The 22156-nt window shown below is 43.9% G+C and overlaps 1 protein-coding gene across 1 annotated transcript in view; it reads left to right on the top strand.

Moving 5' to 3' along the window:
- LOC147014206 (uncharacterized) overlaps positions 1-22156 on the top strand; it is an 86308-nt gene that overhangs the window by 42360 nt on the left and 21792 nt on the right. The window contains exons 3-7 of the mRNA XM_085851975.1: positions 14768-14860; positions 17040-17159; positions 18951-19070; positions 19515-19649; positions 19871-19993. Coding sequence (XP_085708101.1) covers positions 14768-14860; positions 17040-17159; positions 18951-19070; positions 19515-19649; positions 19871-19993 — 591 coding nt within the window. The remainder of the gene's footprint in view (positions 1-14767; positions 14861-17039; positions 17160-18950; positions 19071-19514; positions 19650-19870; positions 19994-22156) is intronic.

The following is a 22156-nucleotide window of genomic DNA, read 5'->3' as shown; positions in this document are numbered from 1 at the left end:
GAGAGTCAGAGAGATCATTGATGAAGATCAGGGAAAGGACTGGGCTCAGAACACTGCCTTGGGGTACTCCAGCGTTGATAGGGAGAGGAGATGAAAGGATTTCGTTGAGTGCCACACATTGGCTATGAGAGTGGAGAAAGTCAGTGAGCCATGTGTGGAGTTGGCCTTGAATGCTGTAGGCAGACAGTTTGGAGAGCAAGGCAGGATGCTGTGTCAAAAGAATGAGATATGTCCAGAAAGACAGCCCTGATCTAATGTCTAACATTGAGGACCTCCATCCATTGTTCGCTGAGTCGAAGTAGCATGTCCAAGGTGGAGTGACCTGGTCTGAAACCCAATTGGTGATCTGAGATGATGTTGGAGGAAAGGAAGGATTTCATATCAACTGTGATGATGGATTCCATGAACTTGCTGATGATGCGAAGTAAGCTAATAGATTTGCAGTTGAAGGGATCAGTTTTTGCACTTTTTTATGTGGAAAATCATAAATGACTGGAACAGCCTCCCTGACTCCATCATTCATAACCCATCAGTGAATGCCTTTAAAAACAGATTAGATAATTTCTGTGAAACTACCAATCATTTTTCAAAATTTGTGTTTTAACAACACAAAATAAACAACATGAGCTGCATGGTCCTTTCAGAGAGAGAGAGAGATAGTGAGAGTGAGATTTGTCAGCATTGAAAGACTGTTTTCAGGTAGAAACGGACTTCATCGCAGATTTCAAAACCAGCTCACCCTCTCACTTCACCTTTCTGAATGAAGGCACACACTCTATGGGTGGAGTCTTCTTCTTTGAACACCTCTTCTACAGCGAGCTGATGCCTTCCCCAGTCTGACTGTCAATTCCATAACCTTTCTCATAACCCACACCATGTAGGTCTTGCTGAGTGATGCCCATTATCTCTCTTTGTCTGGAGGCAGCAATTTATTATCATCTCAGTCACCTCTTCACCATTCCATTTCTTCATTGTGTTCACATCTGGCTTCTGGCTAGACTTGCTCCTATCACATGAATCTCTCATCATCATCATCAATAAACAAACCTTTTGAACACTTGAAATCCTATACAAATTGACAACACCAGAGCTTAAATTACCAAGGCAAATATATCCTCTCTATCTTTCTATTTCCTCCAAGACTTCATTTGTTTGATTTTTAACTTCTACTCCTCGGTGACTATCATTCAATGGCCTACTTAAACCAGCAAACCTTAACTCTTGACTGGATTTTTGCGAACAGTGGGGATGTTTTCTCCATCAATGCTGAATCATACCAGCTGGAAGTTCCTACTCCAGAGAAACAAGCTACAATACTTTCGTGGTTTGAACTTTATTTCTGTCCATCTTATCACTTTCCATACCTCAATCATACTCGAGACAGTCGTTAAATCATATATAAAAGCCTGAGGTTGGGTTTGATGGATCAAATAAGAACTGCCAGTACCCAATGCTGGAGACACTGCTTTAATTACTTCTTCCTTTGTCAAACAAATAGTAACAGTGAAATTGGATGCCCCATCGTAATGCCAACCTCAAAACCTTACCGGTCTATAATAAAATTCTGAGTCGCATATCTCATAACAAATTGGCAGTAGTACTCGTAAATGATCCAACAATCTGTTCGGCTAGCCAAAAGAACCATAAATCCCGATGCCACTTCTTCAGATTCTCCTTTTTTTCGTCTTCTTCTCCTCCTGCTCCTTTTATAAGGGGTAAGGTCCGATGGCACCAAGCTTATGCCCTGCCTCGACCACGATACTCCTTCACATTGCCCTGTCCTCAACAATCTCTCTCCACTCTCCAACCACGCCTTCCTTACTGATATCCCCCCTTACACAATCCTCCCATACTGATATCCCCCCTTACACAATCCTCCCATCTCAACCATTATCTACCTATTTTCCTCCTACCTTGCTCCATCAATCTATCTGCTCTCTTTGCCTTTCTCTCTTCCCCAATCTGCATGGTGTCCAGCCCATCTCAGCCAGAATTTCATCAATCTCCCCATCAAACTCATCTGCACACCAGTCTACTTCCTCAGTTCATCCATCCTCCTTCTTTCCACCCTCTTCACTCCTGCAATCTCACAAACCTGCAGCCTCTGTTGTTGTCTCTCTGTCAGTGCCACCATCTCCAGACCGTAAAGGTAAGCCGGCATTACACACGACATTAGTACCTTCCTCTTCCATCAAGAGGATTTTAGATTTAGATCAGGACACTCTACCCTGGACATGCTGCTTCTGCTTTCTCAACAATGGATGGAGGTCCTCAATGCCAGACATGAGATCAGAGCCATCTCCCTAGACATATTGTGAGCTTTCAATACGATCTGGTACCCTGCACTGCTCACGCTCTCTTCGTATGGCATCCAAAGCATTCTCCACTCATGGCTGGTGAACTTCCTCTCCTGTTGCAGTTAGTGCATGGCTCTGAATGAAATTCTATCTTCTCCCCTTCCGGTCCAGGTGGGAGTTCCTCAACGCAGTGTTCTGGCCCCTGTGCTTTTTCTAATCTTGATCAATTATCTCCCTGACTCTCTGGAAAATCCTCTTTATCTATTTGCTGATGACACCACTCGTATCATCTCTCATCCCTCAGATCAGCAGGCAGCAGCCTCTTCACTCTGCAGACCTCGATAAAATCACAAGGTGGTTAAACACGTGGGACATGTCTTTCAATTCTGACAAGTCTCACACTGTCACTATGTCTTCGAAAGGACCATCTGGAATCCCCCCTCCCCCCATCTACCTTCTCAACAATCCTCTTGAAGTTCTCTCTCTCAGGCTTTTTGGTCTCAACATCTGCCATTATCTTTCCTGGGAAAGCCACATTTCCAAGCTGGCCTCGAAAGCAAGTCACCGACTGGGCATCCTCCATCGTGTAAAGTCCTTCTTGGCACATCTAAGCTATTAACCACGTACAAAGCTTTCATCCACGGCTTGACTGAGTACTGCTCTCCCCTATGGGCTGGTGCTCCTGTCTCACACCTAACTCGGCTTCACGCTGTGGAAACCAAGGCTTTTAGAATCATTAGTACCTCCCACGATGAAGCTGAGTCTTTGGGTCTTTCACCCTCTCATTGCAGGCAGGTCAGTAGTCTTTCTGCTTTCTACTAACTCCTCTCCGGCCTTGCATCCCTGCTCTGTCTGTGCTCTGTCCCCCAAATATTTCTGCAGGGTGCTCAAGGTCTGCCAGCAACCCTCTTGGTGAAACTGCCAAAATTAAGAATCAATGCTCATCTTCACTCTTTCATTCCTCTTTTTCCCACCTTTGGAATAAACTCCCACATTCTCTTCATTCCCACTCTTCCCTTCAGCTCTTTAAAACAGCTGTTCACCACCATCTCGTATCTTTCCCCATCCAAAACAATGATCTTTTCTACCCCCGTTAATCCACCCCAAACTCACCACCTTAAAATTCCCTGTTTTCCTTACTGAAAGTCCCTGTAGTGCCCATCTAGTTTACCTCCTGTACCCTGCCTCTTCCCCCTCTCTTCCACAGATTTCCTGATGTCTCTGTTCTCTACTGTTGTTGTGCTTCACTCTCTTGCCCCCTCTTGCCTCCTGCTACCTTTGATATATGTTCAGTGTTAGCTCTAATATGACCCATGACTAAGTATACAAAACAAAATCCTTTTCAATTTCCTTGATATATTTCTGTCTGCCATTACTCCCTCCACCCTCCTCCACTCATTTACACCCACCTGAAATCTCCCCCACCCCTCTGCCTCAGGCTTACCATCCCCAGTTATTGTTCCTCCCAGACACTTAAACCTATTTCCCTGTCTGATCTCCTTCCCCTCCAAGCTGATAGTCATTTATTTTCTCTGCTGCCCGACCCACATCACCTCCATATTCTCCATACTCATCTTCAGCCCATGCTTCCCAAATGCCTCTTTCCACTCCCCCAGTACTTCCTGCATCACCTGCCCACTCTCCAACACAACAGTCAGATCATCCACATAAAGCACCCTCCCCATACTACCCCTCAAGCTTACCTTCCTGTTTACCAGCTCCATCACTATAATAATATAAACATGAGTCAGTTGAGAGAGCTTCCCTGCCTCAAACCAATGTTCATGCTGAACTCCTCAGACATCCCAGGACCAACCAAAACTCTTCCCTTTGTTTCCTTCTACATTCCTTCCACCAATGTAACTTCTACTTCCGGCTCAGTGTTGCCGTTACCATCTCTCAGAACAGTGTCGTAGGCCTTCTCCATATATATATATATATATATATATATATATATATATATATATATATATATATATATATATATATATATATATATATATATATATATTGTTACGGATTCGCGCCCGCCGGCGTGCTGACGGCCACGTAACTCGAATCGCGGCACGTCGCCCACCGGACGGACAATCCAGTCGTGACCCTCTCGGACTAACGCCGGGAACCAGTCACGGGTGGACCTTTCGGTCTCACCGCGATCGAGCCAATCAGCCCCCGTGTGGGATAGGGTTGCTTGCCAAATTCGACCTACCTAAGTACCCACGCGGAGGGTAGACCGGGCGATCGCACCTCGCCGCAGGTCGACTTCGGACACGGGCCACTTAAGCGACCCGTTCCGTACTATCGGGATAACCGAGCGGTGTTATCGTCGGCCTCGACGGTTCGATTAATTATCGGGCGTATTCAGCCCACTACCAACCCTTTACGTGAAGCAAGATGAGGATTCAATGAGAGAAATGACGAAGCGAAGCGGGAAACAGTTCAACACAAAGCACATTTATTCGCGCTGAACGGAAAGCACACATATTCAATTCCACCAAAAGCACATAGAAAAGAAGAGAAACACAATGCAATTCCACCAAAAGCACATAGAAAGAAAAGAAACACAATGCAATTTTTACACAAAAAGCAAATGCGACAATGCAGATCTAATACCGATTACGCGAGCACACGGCAACACTTATACAATTTTACTTCACAGACGGCGCCGACAACACATATCCAAAACCAAGAAAAAGAACAGAGAACCCTCAAGGATGAGGCGGGCCTGAGGCCGAGACCGGGTCGGGCCTACCCGTCTGGTGATGAGACGCGGAGCGGCGATGGTGCCTCAACTCCGCGGGCCTCGCGGGCAGTGTCTGGTAGGGGGTGGGAAAGGGGCCCCCTTGGTCGCACTATCTCAGCGCGGGGGGGAAACAGGAGGGGGTTGCTGATGCTCGGGGTATAGAGGATTTCCACTCTGCCTCGAGTCCCGCGACGAGCGTCTCCACCTCGGCCAGGTCGCGCCGTCGGCCTCCCTGGTGTGCAGCTCCCTGCACGACGCGAGCACCCCCTCGTCTGCCCTCGCCGCCTCTCCACAGCTCCGTCCCCTCCGCTCCGACTCCAATGCACACGACGACGACCAACTCCTTCTTGCTTCTTCTTCCCAACTCCACCGACTGCGAAGTCTTCACTTTCTATTCACTTGACTGACGAACGCGGTCGCTTATATAAGCCCCGTGGCTTCGCTCTCTCATCTTTGACCCCCTCCCTTCGACCTTTCACCTCGCTCCCCATTGGCGCGAGAAAAAGTGGGCGTGAATGCTTATTGATCCATAAATTTGCATATAGTGATCGCCCTCCAACGCCCTGGAGGCGGGGCCAAATCGCCCCTCGCTCACCGATTGGACGGCACAAAAGTGGGCGTGTGTCGTTTTTGATCCGTTTTTGAAGCAGAAAATCCGTGGTTTTGTACACGCTGTTCGGCGCGCGCCCTGCACGAGTCCAACACCGGTACCCACAAGCGGCGCAAGAACGGTGGCGATGCGACGGTTGCGAGGTGTGACGTGAAGGTCGTGGCGGTTGTGGTGAAGCGGCGTTGTGGTTGGTGGTTGATGTTGTGACTGGTGGTGGTAACAATGGCGGTTGGTCCAAAATAAAGATAGAGAAAGAAAAACGGCTATCCTGAAGAGTCGTAGCACGCATAAATGACATGTATTCCCACTAGACAACGGGTTTGGGCCTAACTACACATATACTTACCGAGATACCTCACCTAAGGGACCTGAATGGTGGTTTGCGAATTTGGTAACCACAACAATATATATATATGTATATGTATATATGTATATGTATATATATATGTATATGTATATATGTATATATATATATATATATATATATATGTATATATGTATATATATGTATATATATATATATATGTATATATATATGTATATATATATATATATGTATATATATGTATATATATATATATATGTATATATATATATATATATATATATATGTATATGTATATATATATATATATATATGTATATATATATATATATATATATATATATATATATATATATATATATATATATGTATATGTATATATATGTATATGTATATATATATATATATATATATATATATATATATATATATATATATATATATATATGTAACGAACGCTGTTGTTGTGTAACTGTAACGAACACCCAAAACGATCAACCAAGCAGCTTAGAGAGTGATTGCCAAGTGGCTTAAGCATTCAAGCAAGCACTCCAACAAAACGGTTGATAAGAAACGGCTCCCTTGGCACGCAATTGCCAATCACTGAATCATCATATTCAACATACGCCTCCCGGAGACGCCCGGAATGTCAAATATGTCCGAATTGGACAAATGAACACTTTTCTCAGAGTTGGAACTGCTTGTAAGTTTGATTCTGGAGTTTAAATTTTGTATTTCTCCTTAGTTTAAGAGATACTCATGGTGATCGCATGCGCAGAAATGAGAAACAAACGCTGACATCTCCGGGCATTTATAAGCATTGCAATGTATGTGCCCAGTGATTTGTAGCGATGATGAACAGGCAATCGATAATATGAATGAGGAAAGTGGAAAAAAAACTTTATCATAAAGAAATCGTTGCGGTCTGTTCCAAGTCAACGCATTGTTGAGCAGGCCAACAAACATGGTGGCTTCAGACCCCAACAAGGTTAACCAGGAAACACCTTAAGACCTCAGGGAGCGAGGTGGCCTGATGAAGAATATAATTAAATAAGGCCATTAATTATCTTCAAAAGGGGTGTGTTAGTTAACCCAAAGACCCAATTTTCACTCTTGCACTTCCTTGGAATTTTCTTAGTGTGCATGCAAAGTTTCAGGCTGCTCGGCTGTATGGTTTTGGAGTTACGGAGGACACACACGCACGCACGCACATACACACACACACACACACACACATTGCCTCTTATTGGTATATATATATATATATATATATATATATATATATATATATATATATATATATATATATATATATATATATATATATATATATATATGTATTGTTGTGGACCTGGGGTCGGGGGTGATAAGACCACAAGGGGGGAAGCTACCTTGGGTTCCCACCAGACCCTCCGGAATCGCAGGCCATCGCACACAAATAACTTTGTGACACAGCGGGTCGCTAACTAACCATGAGCGCCAATAACTTGACCACATGACTTAGGGTCCTCCGTCTGATACTGTTTACCTAAAAGCCACGTTGTTTAAATTCCAGGGGACATGCCCTCGGTACGCCTTGTTCAAAACGGATCACCTTACAAGATCAGATGCAGCCAAGCGTAACTGCCAAGAACGTACTGGCTAGAAAACAGATCCTTGGGGGATAACATCCCAGCTAAGCGAGAATACGAACCATGCTGGACCAAAGAAGGAAAAGAAGAAAATGAGCTGGGAACATTTCTATTCAAGCATTTATTTACAATGGCGAGGAAAGGTATGTGGCAGAGTAATTTGGGTTTATTGGTATGTACAGCAGGGAGAGCAAGGGATTTATGGGGTGTGGCAAAAGGCAAGTGATTTACAAAAGCAGACACAGAGCAGACTTATCCCGATATCACTTCTAAAATCTTAACTTAAGCTACGACAGGTGCCATCGCATACACTCACACACAAGCCCGAGGAAGATAAGGTAAAGTCCAAAAAGAAAGAGAGCAGATGAGGGAAAATGGCCTCGCAATACCTGGTGTTGTCGGCAGACCAACGCAACTCAGTATGCTTAGGGGGAGGTCAGAAGGAGGAATACTGGTGTCTAAGGTGTGGGAGTGGGAGGTGTGGTGTAGTGCAATATGGGGTGTGGTGTTGTGCCAGAGGAAAATGGAATTACGAGTCAGTAATGATGCTCTTTTGTGCATCCAAAGGGGATGAGATAGAGGGGTGGAAAGAGAGAGGAGAGAAGATGCATGAGGCAAAAGTTCCTTAATCTAGTCATGTATAGGTCTGTTAGTGTAGTGTGTACCTCAGTGGGACGCTCTGCTTGAGCATTCCCACCTCAAGAGTTCAGTTGGTGCGTTATCTCCAGCTTAGTCACTTTGCCAGGGCTCTTGGAAACGTGCGCTCTGCACTGGTCCTCAAGAAGAAGAACGTCTCACAGTCACACATCAACTGCGAGTGAAAGAGCCAGCGAAGGGCAGAGGCAATGAGGAGCAGCCAACGCAGAGCCAAGAAGGGCAGAGAAGAAGAGGGCGAAGAAGAGAGCGAGCGGCTCTGCGCTCCGCCTTTTATAAGCCCCTAGCGAAGGATGGGGTGACGACCCGAAAGCGACATACTGTGACCCAAATCCCGCTTCTCTATTAGGCCACAGTGGCTCTAGCCATGCCCTGGCAGGCTCCTGTGGCCGGAAACGGTCTCATTCGCCCATACAGCTCAACACGGCCTGGAGCTCTTAACTTAACAGAGGGTATGAGCAGAGGGTAACAGCACCCTGGCTCTGAACATGCTCTGAGTGCAGTCTCTGCCGAATAGCAATGCACACCCACCACCCATGGCCCCCCTCTCGTGAGCCAAAATGCACACCTAAGCCATGTACCAAGCTCCCGGATCGCCCTTCCCGTGACCCCTCCTCGCCGCTCCTGTCTTGCCAAGTTCAGGCGACTGGATGCGAGTTCTATCAATCCTGCATGCTCACCCAGCACATTTCCGGCGAGATGCAGTCAAGCTATTAACGTTCATTGCTCGGCCCTGCTTCGCGTAGTCCGAAGACAGTCACAAGTTGTGCAGTACTCCTCCATATAGTGGCAAATTGTAGTGATGCAGAGGCACGAGGGGGTGCGGGAATATTTTTCTCATGTGTAGGAGGTATTGGTGGTCGAAGTGGTGAATTTTGGTGAGCGAGGGGCTGAGCAAGGTGAGATGCGGGTTAGAAATTGGCACGCAGATTTTAATGAAATAATGACGTGCAATGCGTGTGCTCTACAGTATCTATTGTGCTTCTTTTGGTTCCAAGCCACGGGAGGCTGCTGACTATTGTGTGTGTGGTGAATTAACGTGAATCAAGGGACATGACGCGGGATCACATGTTGTGCGTCTCGCGTATAAGGGGAGGTCTCTGCGGCACGGGTGGATTGTCCCCGGGGCATTGCTATTGACATCGGCTGTCCACTTGATGCTCGTTAACTGAAGGTGCTCATTGACTGGTGAGAATGGAGATTATATCGAACTCCGTGCTTACGCGGATTAGTCTGCAATGGTTAACTGCACATGTATACGTTTCTGCTTATGTACTCCAAGCTGAACCTGTATTTCCTGGTGTGTCCACAGAAGCGGCTCCAATCAAATGGAATAAAGCCTAAACTCTGAAGGTTCATCTCTCGCTCTCATTTCAATTTATTCCATTTGATTTTCTCGGCTCTCTCAACCAAAGATGGACAAGATCTACAAACCAGAGAGGTTCGACGCAGACCCAAACACGACTGACGCAGAAATGAAATGGTCACATTGGTTCTGCTCCTTCTCACACTATCTGACCATCATCGCGGAGGGAGCTGACAAATTTGCCACTCTCGTGAATCATGTCTCGCCCGGCGTGTACAGGCTCTTCTCGGGGTGCGACACTTACGAAGCAGCGATTGACGTACTGCAGGCGCTCTACGTGAAGCCCAAGAACGAGGTATACATACGACATCTTCTCAACACACGCAAGCAAGCAGCCGGGGAGACAATCGATCAGTTCCTGCAAGCTCTGAATCAGCTGGGAAAAGACTGCAGCTTCCGGGCCGTAAGCGCCGAGGAACACCGAAAGGAGGCGACACGGGAGGCATTCATCCAAGGACTCAGATCAGCCCACATACGGCAACGCTTACTAGAGAAAGCGCAACCCACTCTTGACAAGGTAGTCGATCAGGCTCGAGCGATGGATACGGCTCAGCAGCAATCTGAGTCATTTGGGACACCGATGCTGCTCATGAACGCTGCTACGATGGGAACCCAAGGAACCCCACTGGCACAGACACAGCCAGACATGAGGGATGGAGAAACACCCGAGGAGCCGGATACCCAGACCTCGTCAAACTCCTCAGCAACTGCTCCGGTCGGTAAATGCTTCTTTTGTGGGTACAAAAGGCATCCTCGTCAAAAATGTCCAGCCAGAGATGCCACATGCATGAATTGCGACAAGAAAGGGCATTATGCCAGGGTATGTAAATCTACTCTAAGGAGGAATAAACCCACTTCTGCGGCTCTCTACTCGCAAAATAAATTGACTGCAGCCTCCCCGGGGGAATCTATCCAAGGCTATCATCAACGTGCGAATTAACGGGCATATGGCTGAGGCACTGATTGATACCGGTAGCTCTGAAAGTTTCGTCAACAGCTCGCTAGTGAAGGGCAGGAAATGGGTAATCCACCCGACTGACAATACGGTATGCATGGCCGCCACCTCACTACAATCCCGCGTACGAGGGTACTGCAATGTTGAATTGGACGTAAAAGGGTACACGCATCGGGATGTAAAGGTGCTGGTGCTTCGTGATTTGTGCGCAGACGTAATTCTGGGTCATAATGTCCTCAAGCAGCACACGAGCATCGAAATACCCTTTGGAGGAAGCAAGCCTCGTCTAATTTTAAATGCGCTGACCACCGCGGAGGTGACGTGGCCCCAGCTGTTCGCTAACTAGTCGCCGGTCTGCAAACCGATAGCGATCAAATCGCGGCGATATACCACTGCTGACATGAATTTCATCACTTCAGAAACCAAGCGATTACTGGAGGAGGGAATTATAGAACCGACGATTCGCCATGGCGCGCACAGGTGTTAGTAACCAGCAGTCAGAACCATAAGAGACGGATGGTTGTCGATTATTCCCAAACGGTCAATCGCTTCACCCAACTCGACGCCTACCCCTGCCGCGCATAGATGAGATGGTCGAACGCGTGGCCAATTATAAGGTATTCAGTACCATCGACTTGCGAAAGCGCCTATCATCAAATTCCCATCCGAGAGGAAGACAAACCGTACACTGCATTCCAGGCAGGGCGGCGCCTCTACCAGTTCAGAAGGATACCATTCGGTGTCACGAATGGAGTAGCTTGCTTCCAACGGGTTATGGACGACATCATCTCAGATGAAAACCTCGAAGACACTTTTGTTTACGTGGATAATGTCACAGTGTGCGGTAGGGATCAGAGGGAACATGATAGGAATCTGGACAGATTCTTGAGCATTGCTGGAAAATATAATCTGACTCTCAACTACGAGAAATGCGTATTCTCGGCAAGGTCAATTGACCTTCTCGGCTACACGATAGCCGACGGCACAATTAAGCCTGATCCTGAGCGATTGCGCCCGCTCTGTGAGCTTCCACCACCTCAGGACTTGCAGACAATGCGCCGGGTGATCGGGATGTTCGCTTACTATGCAAGATGGATTTCGCAATACTCCGAGAAAATACATCCCCTAGTGCATTGCAAAAACTTTCCACCAGATGCCGCTGTCGTGAAAGCTTTCCACGATCTCAAGGATGATATCAGTAAGTCCGTGGTTTTATCGATCGACAGCTCGGTGCCCTTCGTGGTGGAGACCGACGCTTCAAATCACGCCATAGCTGCAACACTTAATCAGTCTGGGCGGCCGGTCGCTTTCTTCTCGAGAACTCTCTCTAGAAGCGAGCAGAGACACTCGGCAATAGAGAAGGAGGCGTACGCCATCGTCGAAGCGCTGCGTAAATGGAGACATTATTTACTGGGAAACCACTTCACGCTCGTTACGGACCAACGATCCGTGGCTTTCATGTTTGATGGGAAAAATAACGGGAAAATTAAGAATGAAAAAATTATGAGATGGCGGATAGACCTAGCCTGCTACAGGTACGACATTGTTTACCGGCCCGGGAAGGAAAACCCTGCTGCAGATACCTTCTCCCGGGTCTACAGTTCGGCAACAATCAGTCAGGCTTTGCAAGACCTCCATGTGTCTCTGTGCCACCCAGGGGTAACCAGGATGGCACATTTCGTACGCAGACAAAATCTTCCCTATTCTGTTGAAGATATTAAACAAATGAATGCTTCATGCCCTGTTTGTGCTGAACTAAAACCCAGATTCTTTGGCGCGGCATCTGGCAGACTGATCAAGGCTACTTCCCCCTTCGAGAGACTAAACATCGACTTCAACGAGCCCCTGCCCACCGAGACAGACAACAGATACATATTCACCGTTGTTGATGAATATTCAAGGTTCCCTTTCGCGTTTCCGTGCTCGGATATGACCTCGGGCACTGTCGTAAAATGTCTCTCTGACGTCTTCGCTATGTTTGGGAAACCTTCGTACATACATTCAGACAGAGGGCCGTGTTTCATGTCGGCCGGGCTAAAACAATTCCTATTAGAGCACGGCATAGCAACTAGTCGAACGACGGGTTACAACCCACAGGGAAACGGGCAGGTGGAAAGGTATAATGGAGTTATTTGGAAAGCCATAACTCTGGCGCTGAAATCGAGAGGACTGGGCCCCGAGCGATGGGAGGTTGCTCTTCCTGACGCAATGAATTCCATACGCTCTTTGCTCTGCACGTCCACAAATGCCACTCCTCACGAACGTATGTTTACTCACCAACGACGTTATGTTGACAGTCAAACGGTGCCCAACTGGCTGACCCACCCCGGTACAGTGTTCATGAAACGCCCGGTACGACAAAGCAAGTATGAACCGCTGGTGGAGGGGGTCGAACTCATTGACACTAATCCAGAGTATGCTCATGTCAGGCTCCCGGATGGCAGGGAGACCACTGTGTCGGTTCGCCATCTGGCTCCCGCAGTACTCCTCCCGCCAGTACACCACCTCCTGGCACTCCTCCTTCTGACATTTCCCCCCCAGGAACTCCGCCAGGCGACGGGGCTGCCGTGTTACCCCCGAGAGCGATCGAGGAGTCATCCCGGCACAAGTCGAGGCTCACCAAGAGGATCGGGAGTCTCCCTCAAGTGAAACTGCCGTTTACTCCCGGAGAGGTCGACGAATAAGGCCCCCTCGACGACTCAATCTGTAAAGGGGATTATCGGCATTCTCGCTGCTCATGCTCCTATATGCCCATTATATCATATATCGATGCTCATTTCCATGCTCCTACAACTCAAAATAATCACTGCTTGGCATGTATGCTTCTGTAGATCAATTAGTCCGCGTTGCTTGAAATGTATACTCCTATAGTGCTAAAGCAATCATGGTGTGTAAGATGGGCCCCTAGTTACATTTTAAAGGTGAGGAGAATGTGGTGAATTAACGTGAATCAAGGGACATGACGCGGGATCACATGTTGTGCGTCTCGCGTATAAGGGGAGGTCTCTGCGGCACGGGTGGATTGTCCCCGGGGCATTGCTATTGACATCGGCTGTCCACTTGATGCTCGTTAACTGAAGGTGCTCATTGACTGGTGAGAATGGAGATTATATCGAACTCCGTGCTTACGCGGATTAGTCTGCAATGGTTAACTGCACATGTATACGTTTCTGCTTATGTACTCCTAGCTGAACCTGTATTTCCTGGTGTGTCCACAGAAGCGGCTCCAATCAAATGGAATAAAGCCTAAACTCTGAAGGTTCATCTCTCGCTCTCATTTCAGTGTGCTTGCTATATATATTGTGGTGTGTTTGCTATTCAATCGCATATTGCATGGCGTGTGTGCTTGCTTCCTTGATTTGTACCATGGCTAAAAGGAAAAGACGAAAACATAAAGTATATATATATATATATATATATATATATATATATATATATATATATATATATATATATATATATATATATATATATATATATATATATATATATATATATATATATATATATATATATATATATATATATATATATATATATATATATATATATCTATCTATATATATATATATATATATATATATATATATATATATATATATATATATATATATATATATATATATATATATATATATATATATATATATATATACTGTGTTTGACATATGAGCCTGGTGTGGCTTAGTGGTTAAGGTGGTGGCTTGGGATCCTTGGGGTCCTGAGTTTGAGCCCCGCTGGCCACTGAGTTAGCATCAGGGTGATTGACTCAGCCTGTCATCCTTCCGAAGGTCAGCGAAACGAGCACCAGTATACTGGTAATTATCCCTGCAGGGTCGAAAGCGACTAAAGGGTTGGCGTCAGGAAGGGCATCCAGCCGTAAAAACATTGCCAAAAGAAAGGGTACCATGATTGGAGCCTGCAAAAAAGCTGACCCCTGCTCAGGGATAAAGGCCTTCAAATGGTGTGATCATGACTGTGTTTGACATATTTCCTTCTTTTATGTTTTATTGTTTCCTGGCATTTGTCTCAATTTTGGGGATTTTTTTTCATTCCTGGTTTTCATTCCCCAAAGGTTGGCAGGTAGGTTTTCAACCATTATGCCCTGTGGTGCCGAAGTTTGATTTCATTTATTAATTTGTCGTTTTATTAGTTATTTAACTTTTCTTTTCATTGCTTTTTTCAGCTATTTGCAAGCCACCATGCAAACATGGCAAGTGTGTTGGACCTGGAAAGTGCAAGTGTTTACCAGGATACACAGGAAAGATCTGCAATCATGGTAGGTGAAGACCTTGGGCATGCCATTTTGTTGTTACATTTAAGACTATAATCTACTGGATGAATTTTTAAAATAAAGAAATTATTTGTGGTTTGCTTTTAATATGGTTTTTTTTCATTTCTGCCAACATTACTACATTGTGAGGATGCATTGTGAGAACAAACAGTTCATTTTGTTACATACCTGATCAATTTACAATGCTTTGTATGTTATGACAACATCATCTGTATGATTAAAAATAATATTTATTGGGACATGTTTATTGCTCAATGTATGTATTCTTCATGTGTAGAATATTTGCTGCATCAAAACATCAGTATACATGATGGAGAAGTAATGTCAGATTCACTCTTCAATAATTTGAGAGAAAAGAAGGTCTGCGAGGTGTTTGTTTATTGAAAATGCAATTGCAAACATTTTTTTAATGTTTGTTTTAATTTTTCTCATGATATGAAATATACCGGTAACCAAGAATCATAAAATTAACATGTTCACGTTATCTGATTGCAATACGTGTTCTGCTTTTAAATAAAGTATAGATACATGATTATAATTAATCTATATGACCAAAAATATTGAAAATGTGTGTGTGTGTGTGTGTGTGTGTGTGTGTGTGTGTGTGTGTGTGTGTGTGTGTGTGTGTGTGTGTGTGTGTGTGTGTGTGTGTGTGTGTGTGTGTGTGTGTGTGTGTGTGTGTGTGTGTGTCCTTGGTTATTATTTCCATTTGCGGGTTTCAGAAGGTGGAGCAGAGTCCTCCCGGTGCTCAAAGTATCCAACTCCATTTTGGAATGGGATCACAATTCACGGACTATCTGTGAAGTTTTTTGTTCTCAAAGTTTTGTTCCAATGGCTCTTTTCAGGATCATCACTGAGCCTCAGACAGCTTCCAACTGTAGTTTGTTTGTAGTCATATTTTTTTGAGATCTCCATAAGGTTCTTTATCATCATTCCCTTTGCTCCACTTATCGCTGGTACAATTTCGCCATTCTTCAGCTTCCAGGTTCTTTTCGCTTCATTTTTGAGATCTTTGTAGTTGGTCATTTTCTTGATTTCTGCGTCGTTTAGGCCAAAATTACTGGGTACTGAAAATCAATTAGCAATGCCGTCTGTTTTTTTTTGAACCTCAGTACGAAATCTGGATGCAATGCTTTTCTATGTTCACGCTCGACTGGATCGTCGCATCGTAAGTAAGCATTACTACCTTGATTTCAGTGATCACTTTTGGTTCATGTTTCCATGATTTTTCTGGAACTGGGAGATTGAATTTTTTGCACATGTACTAGTGCATTACTCTACTTACTCTGTTGTACCTTTGTGGGTACAGCTATTCTGACATGCATGCATGTTTTTTTTTTTTGACATACCAACAGGAGGTAACAAGTGCCTTCTGTTTTTCCCTTGCAAAACCGACACCTGTCTGAGTGACTCAGTCCTGCCATCTTCTTAAAGCCGTTGGTGTAGTTTCCTTGGTCTTGGGCAATTATTATGATTCATTCTCCATCCCAGTTGAGTTGACCTCTACTTAGCCATTCCAAAGAACTTTCTTTGTCGATGTCCAATTTGGCCAGTCCGACTCTTTTTTTTTTGTTTTAATTTTTTTTTTTACCTTCCTGCTCTTTTATCATTCTCCTAGTTGGCGGTGTATATCTGTTGATATTTCGTTTTATATTTTTATTTTGTCTTTTTATAATCGTTTGGGTAGTATTTATTGCTGTTTCAGTTTCATGTTTGTCATATTCTATTCGAGGTTTGACGTGTGTATGTGTTTTTTCCCAAAAATAGGTTATTCTAACCAAAGCTGGAACTAGGTGTACTCTCCCCCAATTTTGACACAGATAGGAAAGAGCAGACCATATCTCAGACAAAATTTCACCCAAATTGTAATTAATTATTTTCCCTCTATTTTATTTCATATTCATTGGCTTCTGCTGTTTAGAACTTTATTCCTAGTCATGATACATTTGAAGCACAACCATAAATCGTAATTTTCGATAAGATCATTCCCTCAGCTAAAATGTAATTTTGGAAATTCCTGCTTTGTTAGGTTATTTATATAGACACCAAATTGTGATGTTTTGGCACTTATCCCAAAGCGGTTTATGTGTCCGAGTGCTTTTCTTGTTAAAAAATACGTGTTCCTAAAGATTAGTTATTGAATGCAAGCTGCTTCATGCTGTAGACTTGAATGAATGCGGTCTGAAACCCCGGCCTTGCAAGCACCGGTGCATGAATACATACGGGAGCTTCCGTTGCTACTGCCTCAATGATTACACCCTGATGAGTGATGGTTCATGTGCCGGTGGGTGTTTCAACTTCCACAACTCATGTGTGACCCTTATTATATCTCACAAGATGTTCATTGTTATAAAATTATCTATCAAATAAAAATCATTCTCTGAAATATATTCCAGTTCTGAATTTTAGATCGGATGTAATTTTTTGTTGACTTCCATTTTTCAGCACAACTGATATCACAGCATCAATACGGATGTGCAATTTACACAAATATTGTAGTAATGACTTTTGTGAGCTGAAACGGTCCACTCTTCATTTATATTCTGTTTCATGATAGATTAAAGAAAGATTATTGGAAAGGTGCTCTTGGAAAGATTATTTCTGACAACAAACTTAACTAGTTTTGTGACAAAACATAAAATTTCATTCATCTTAGATTCATGAAGACGTGCTAATTTTGAAGATCATGATTGGAAATTATTCTTAATGATGAAGATAATCTTTGCAATTCCCTGATTGACTAATCATTTATGTTGATTGATAAACATGGTTCATGAAGTTTTTTTTTTTGAGGTTTTCCTTACACACCATCTTCCACAAGGAAAACAGACTTGCTCATCCAGATAATTTTCAACAGTGACAAAAAATATTGTTGATAAGTTGTTTGTTCAAAACAAATGTTCAAAATGATAAGTTAAATTTATTTGTCCATTAATGTTCCCTTCCTTTTCCTGTGGCTGTAATTTTCCAAAGTTCTATTGCTGAATGAACGAGACTTCATAAAACACTTTAACTCATGCAGTCTTGAGAAAAAGGATATGGGAAGGGTCCTTTAAACTCTTTCTTTGTGTTTCCGAGCATGATCTACATTTCCCATGAGTTGCTATTTTGTCTGAATTTTGATAACATGAGCCAACGCCGAGAGAGTGAGCGAAAAATTTCACTGGTCGAGATGGTGTAAAATGGTGGAATATTTTGACTGCCACGACACTGCAATAAGATATTCTTCCCCTTTTTATTTTTATATAGTAACGAGGATTCAAATGTCTTGCCATAAATAGCTAGCAAGCAGTGTACTGCCATCTCATTATTCTCATTTCTGACGATAATTTTTATTACCCGTTAACCTTTCCAAACCCATCCATCTTTCTGGCTCGTTTCAGTGTTTCCTCACCTCTCCTCCCTTTACTCTTTTCCTGTTTGTTCATTCCCTTGATGTTTAACCCACTGTTAGTTCTGACTTGTTTTTCCATGAGCCTCACACCTGTAAAGGAAAAAAGTACGTGTCATTGAAATTGATTTCACTTACTGACTTTTAAGTAAACTGATTATAGCAATATGCTACTCCCAACCACTTTCAGTCAACTCCTCTTAAGCAGAATACCCAATACTATGGTTTTGATAAACCTTTTCAACTAATTTATTTTATTGCATTCATACCTTTAGGATTATATGTTCCAAAGCTTTGTTACTCTCTATCCCTCTCTTTTCTTGTCTATCTCTCCAAGGAGAAGTGAATTATTGCAGAAATTATTTTATAAGGCTCACTTGGCTGCACTTGAATGGGTTTGAGGGTTGTGGAGTAGCGGCTGAAACCTGAATCCTATCCAGGTTCCTCCTGATGGCTCCATCTTTGCTCTTTACTTCTTCGTGTTCTTTCTTGGTCTTATTATTTCATTATCCATCTGTGACTGCAACTTTGAGATTTGAATGATTATTAGTGCTCATCAAGCATGAGCTTAGGTAAAATTAAGTTATTGACATAGCAGGCCATTTGGGATTATAAATATGGAGAAGGTAAGAAATTTTGCAGGTCGACATACATTTCATACTTGCATATATGTGCCAATCACAGATCCCTGGGCATGCTCAATGAGGCGTTGTCAATATGGCTGTGAGGATCTAAATGGGTTGGTGCAATGCACATGTCCCTCCCGTGGACTGCATCTTGCTTCTGATGCTCGAACATGTCTGGGTAAGTTGAATCACTCAAGCTAATTGCTTTTTAAAACTTGAAGATTATGTTGTGCCTTTCATGTGTTTCATTTCTTTTTTTCCCCCTATATCTCTCTCAATTTTGGCTAAGCAGCTGTTTAATTGTCATACATAAAATCTGCATAGATGAACAAGAAAAAAAAGAAAGAAAAGGGAGGGAAAGGCGATGTGTATGTACGAGAGTTCGCTTGCATATCTTCCACTCTTCACTCGAACATTTTCAAAAAGATAAAATGTAAATCCACGTCACCTGACCCAAATACATTCAAAAGGTTATTAGAACAAGTTCCTCCCAATAGTTTATTAAACATCCACGTAAGATTTGAACATAAGGTAGAAAAACTTGCCTTTCTTTTCTGGTTCCTATCACAGCCATGAATCCTCCAATAGAAGATCATATCAGCATTTCACATCTTATTCACAGATGTCAATGAGTGCAAGATGAATAGAGTGGTGTGTTCACATCATAAAACGTGTGTGAACACTTTTGGGAGTTACCGATGCAAGTGTCTGGAAGGATTTGATCTGCAGTATGTGCACGGAAAGTTTCAGTGCAAAGGTCAGTATCATGGATGGTGCTTTACTCCAATTTTACTGCTTCTGAAGTATGAAATTTGCCTTTATATTGCATGTGAGTCTCTTTGGAAGACACACTTGCCCAAAAAGTAAACTGGAATGGCTTGACTTTTGACAGCAAAGATTAAGTGTCTTTTTCAATATTATGCTTTGTTATTACAAAATGGTTGCATTTGAAAGCGTTTTGTGATTATATGCTTTCAGATGTGGATGAGTGTATTCTTGGAAAGCACTCTTGCAGTGAGCATGCAATCTGTTACAATACTCCAGGTTCATACAGATGCGAGTGCTATGCTGGTTTTCATGGCAACGGGCATGGTTGTTCACGTAAGTAAATGCACATTGGTACCATAGGTATGGAAAGCAGAGGTCAGAAATGAATTTGCTTAAATAAAAGTTGATCAATTTATATATTATACAATTGCATAAGTATCATAAATGTTAAACATACCCCATTAGAAACATATGGAAGCTTTCATTCTCTGAGTGCAGTAGTTGAATAGCCTTGCCACACTTGGTAAGGAAAGCAAATAAAACAACGAAATATTTAATCTTGTAGTAGCTGATTTAATTGAATCAGGGGGGGGGGGGGGTGGTTTGACGGGCGCAGAAAAGATCATGACTTTGGTTGGGGGTGACTTGAGATGGTGGAGAACAGCTGTCTTGAAGACCTGGAGGGAGGAATGAGATTGAAGAGAATATGCAAGGTGTTTCCACGGGTGGGAAAAGGAATAAATGAGTGGAGGTGAGCAGTTGTTCTGGATTTCGGCTGTTTCACTTGATAGGGGCTGTTGGTGGGCCGCATGTGTTCTGCAGATACCTGTGGGGGGAGGAGAGGGGGCAAAGCACAGAGAGGGCAAGACCAGAAATGAGGCGAAATAAGACAGAGACCACTGACCTGTCAGCGATGGCAAAGTAATAGGCCTATAGACTCAGCTTCATTGCAAGAGATTCCAACGATCTTGACTGCCTTGGTTTCTATAGCATCAAGCTGAGCAACAAGTAAGACAGGGGCGCCAGCACAGAGTGGAGAGCAGTATTCCATCAAGCTGCAGTGGTTAAAGGCCTTGTAGGTGGAGAGGAGTTCAAGTCTGCCAAGGAAGGACTTTATTTGATGGAGTATGTAGTCCACAAATTACATTGGAGGCCAACTTCAAAATGTGGCTTGCCCAAGAAGGATAATTGCTGACAGTGACACCCAGGAGCAGATTAAAGCATTGAAGATGGATAGGAGTTCAGGTCATTGATGAAGTCAGGGAGATCATTGATGAAGATTAGGAATAGGATGGTGCCTATAACACTGAATTGGGGCACTCAAGCCTTGACAGGGAGAGGGAGAAGAAAGGATTCCGTTGAGAGCCACACATTGGCTACAAGAGTGGAGGAAGTCAGTAATCTCAGAGTGGAGTTGGCATAGGCAGATGCCAAAGGCAGACCATTTGGAGAGCAAGGCGGGATGCCAGACTGTATAGAAAGCTCGATATATGTCCAGAGAGACGGCCCTGATCTCTTGTCTGATATTGAGGGCCTCCATCCATTGTTGGGAGAACAGAACCAGCATGTCCAAGGTGGAGTGACATACCTGAATGCGAATTGATGATCTGAGATGAGGGCATTGGAGACACAGAATGAATTTATGGCGACTGCAATGATTAATTGCATGACCTTGCTGATGATTGGAAGTAAGCTGATTGGTCTGTAGTTAAGGGGATCCATTTTTGCACCTTTTTAATGTAATGCTGTGATGTTGGCTGATTTCCAAGCAGATGGAAGATGACGTATGGAACATGACAGGGAGAAAAGGGCAGACAGAGAGGAAGTGCAAGAGCATCAGAGCAGGTTTTTTCAGACTTGTGAGCTGATGCCGTCCGGTCCAGTTGTCGAATGAGAGACGAGAGTTGCCAGAAACATTCTCAGGTGCAAAAGGCACAGTGTCCAGGAGCAGTTGTGTATGACTGTGAAGGGTGGGTACAGAGAGAGAAGGTTGACATCAGATTTGGAAGCAAACACAGAATTTAGACATTCGACCTTCTCACGAGCGGAGTTGGTGTGGTGCCATTTGAAGAGGGGTAAGGGGTGGAGGGGGAGACTGATTTGACAAGCCGTCACCAGGTTTTAGAGGAGGGAGACAAGTTTGAAAGCTCATTCTTGAGATTGGAGGGATGTTGTTTTCTGGCTCTCCTGAGAGTAGACACACACTTGTTGGATTTGCCATCCAGGAGGAAAATGCAAGTTGTTTCAAGGCAACTGACTCGCCACAGGATTCAGTGTACCAAGAGCAGTAGGATGGGTAAGATAACTGAAGACAAGATGGTGTGAATCTGTGCATAAGGGAGAGCAGGTTTCTGTGGAAAAATGCCCAAGCTGAATTAAAATCAGGGGTGGTAGATATAGGAGACAGTCCTGAAGTGCAATGGCTGCTCGCAGTCCCTGCCAGTTTGCCTGAGTGAACTGCCAGACTTGCCAGTGCTGAGGCTGTTGACTGAGAAT

This window comes from Eptatretus burgeri, chromosome 13 (assembly GCF_056783735.1).
Source record: "Eptatretus burgeri isolate ZD-2024b chromosome 13, Ebu_testis_v1, whole genome shotgun sequence".
Classification (NCBI taxonomy): Eukaryota; Metazoa; Chordata; class Myxini; order Myxiniformes; family Myxinidae; genus Eptatretus; species Eptatretus burgeri.
The sequence above is the reverse complement of the archived record's forward strand: the minus strand, read 5'-3'. Positions and strand labels throughout refer to the sequence as shown.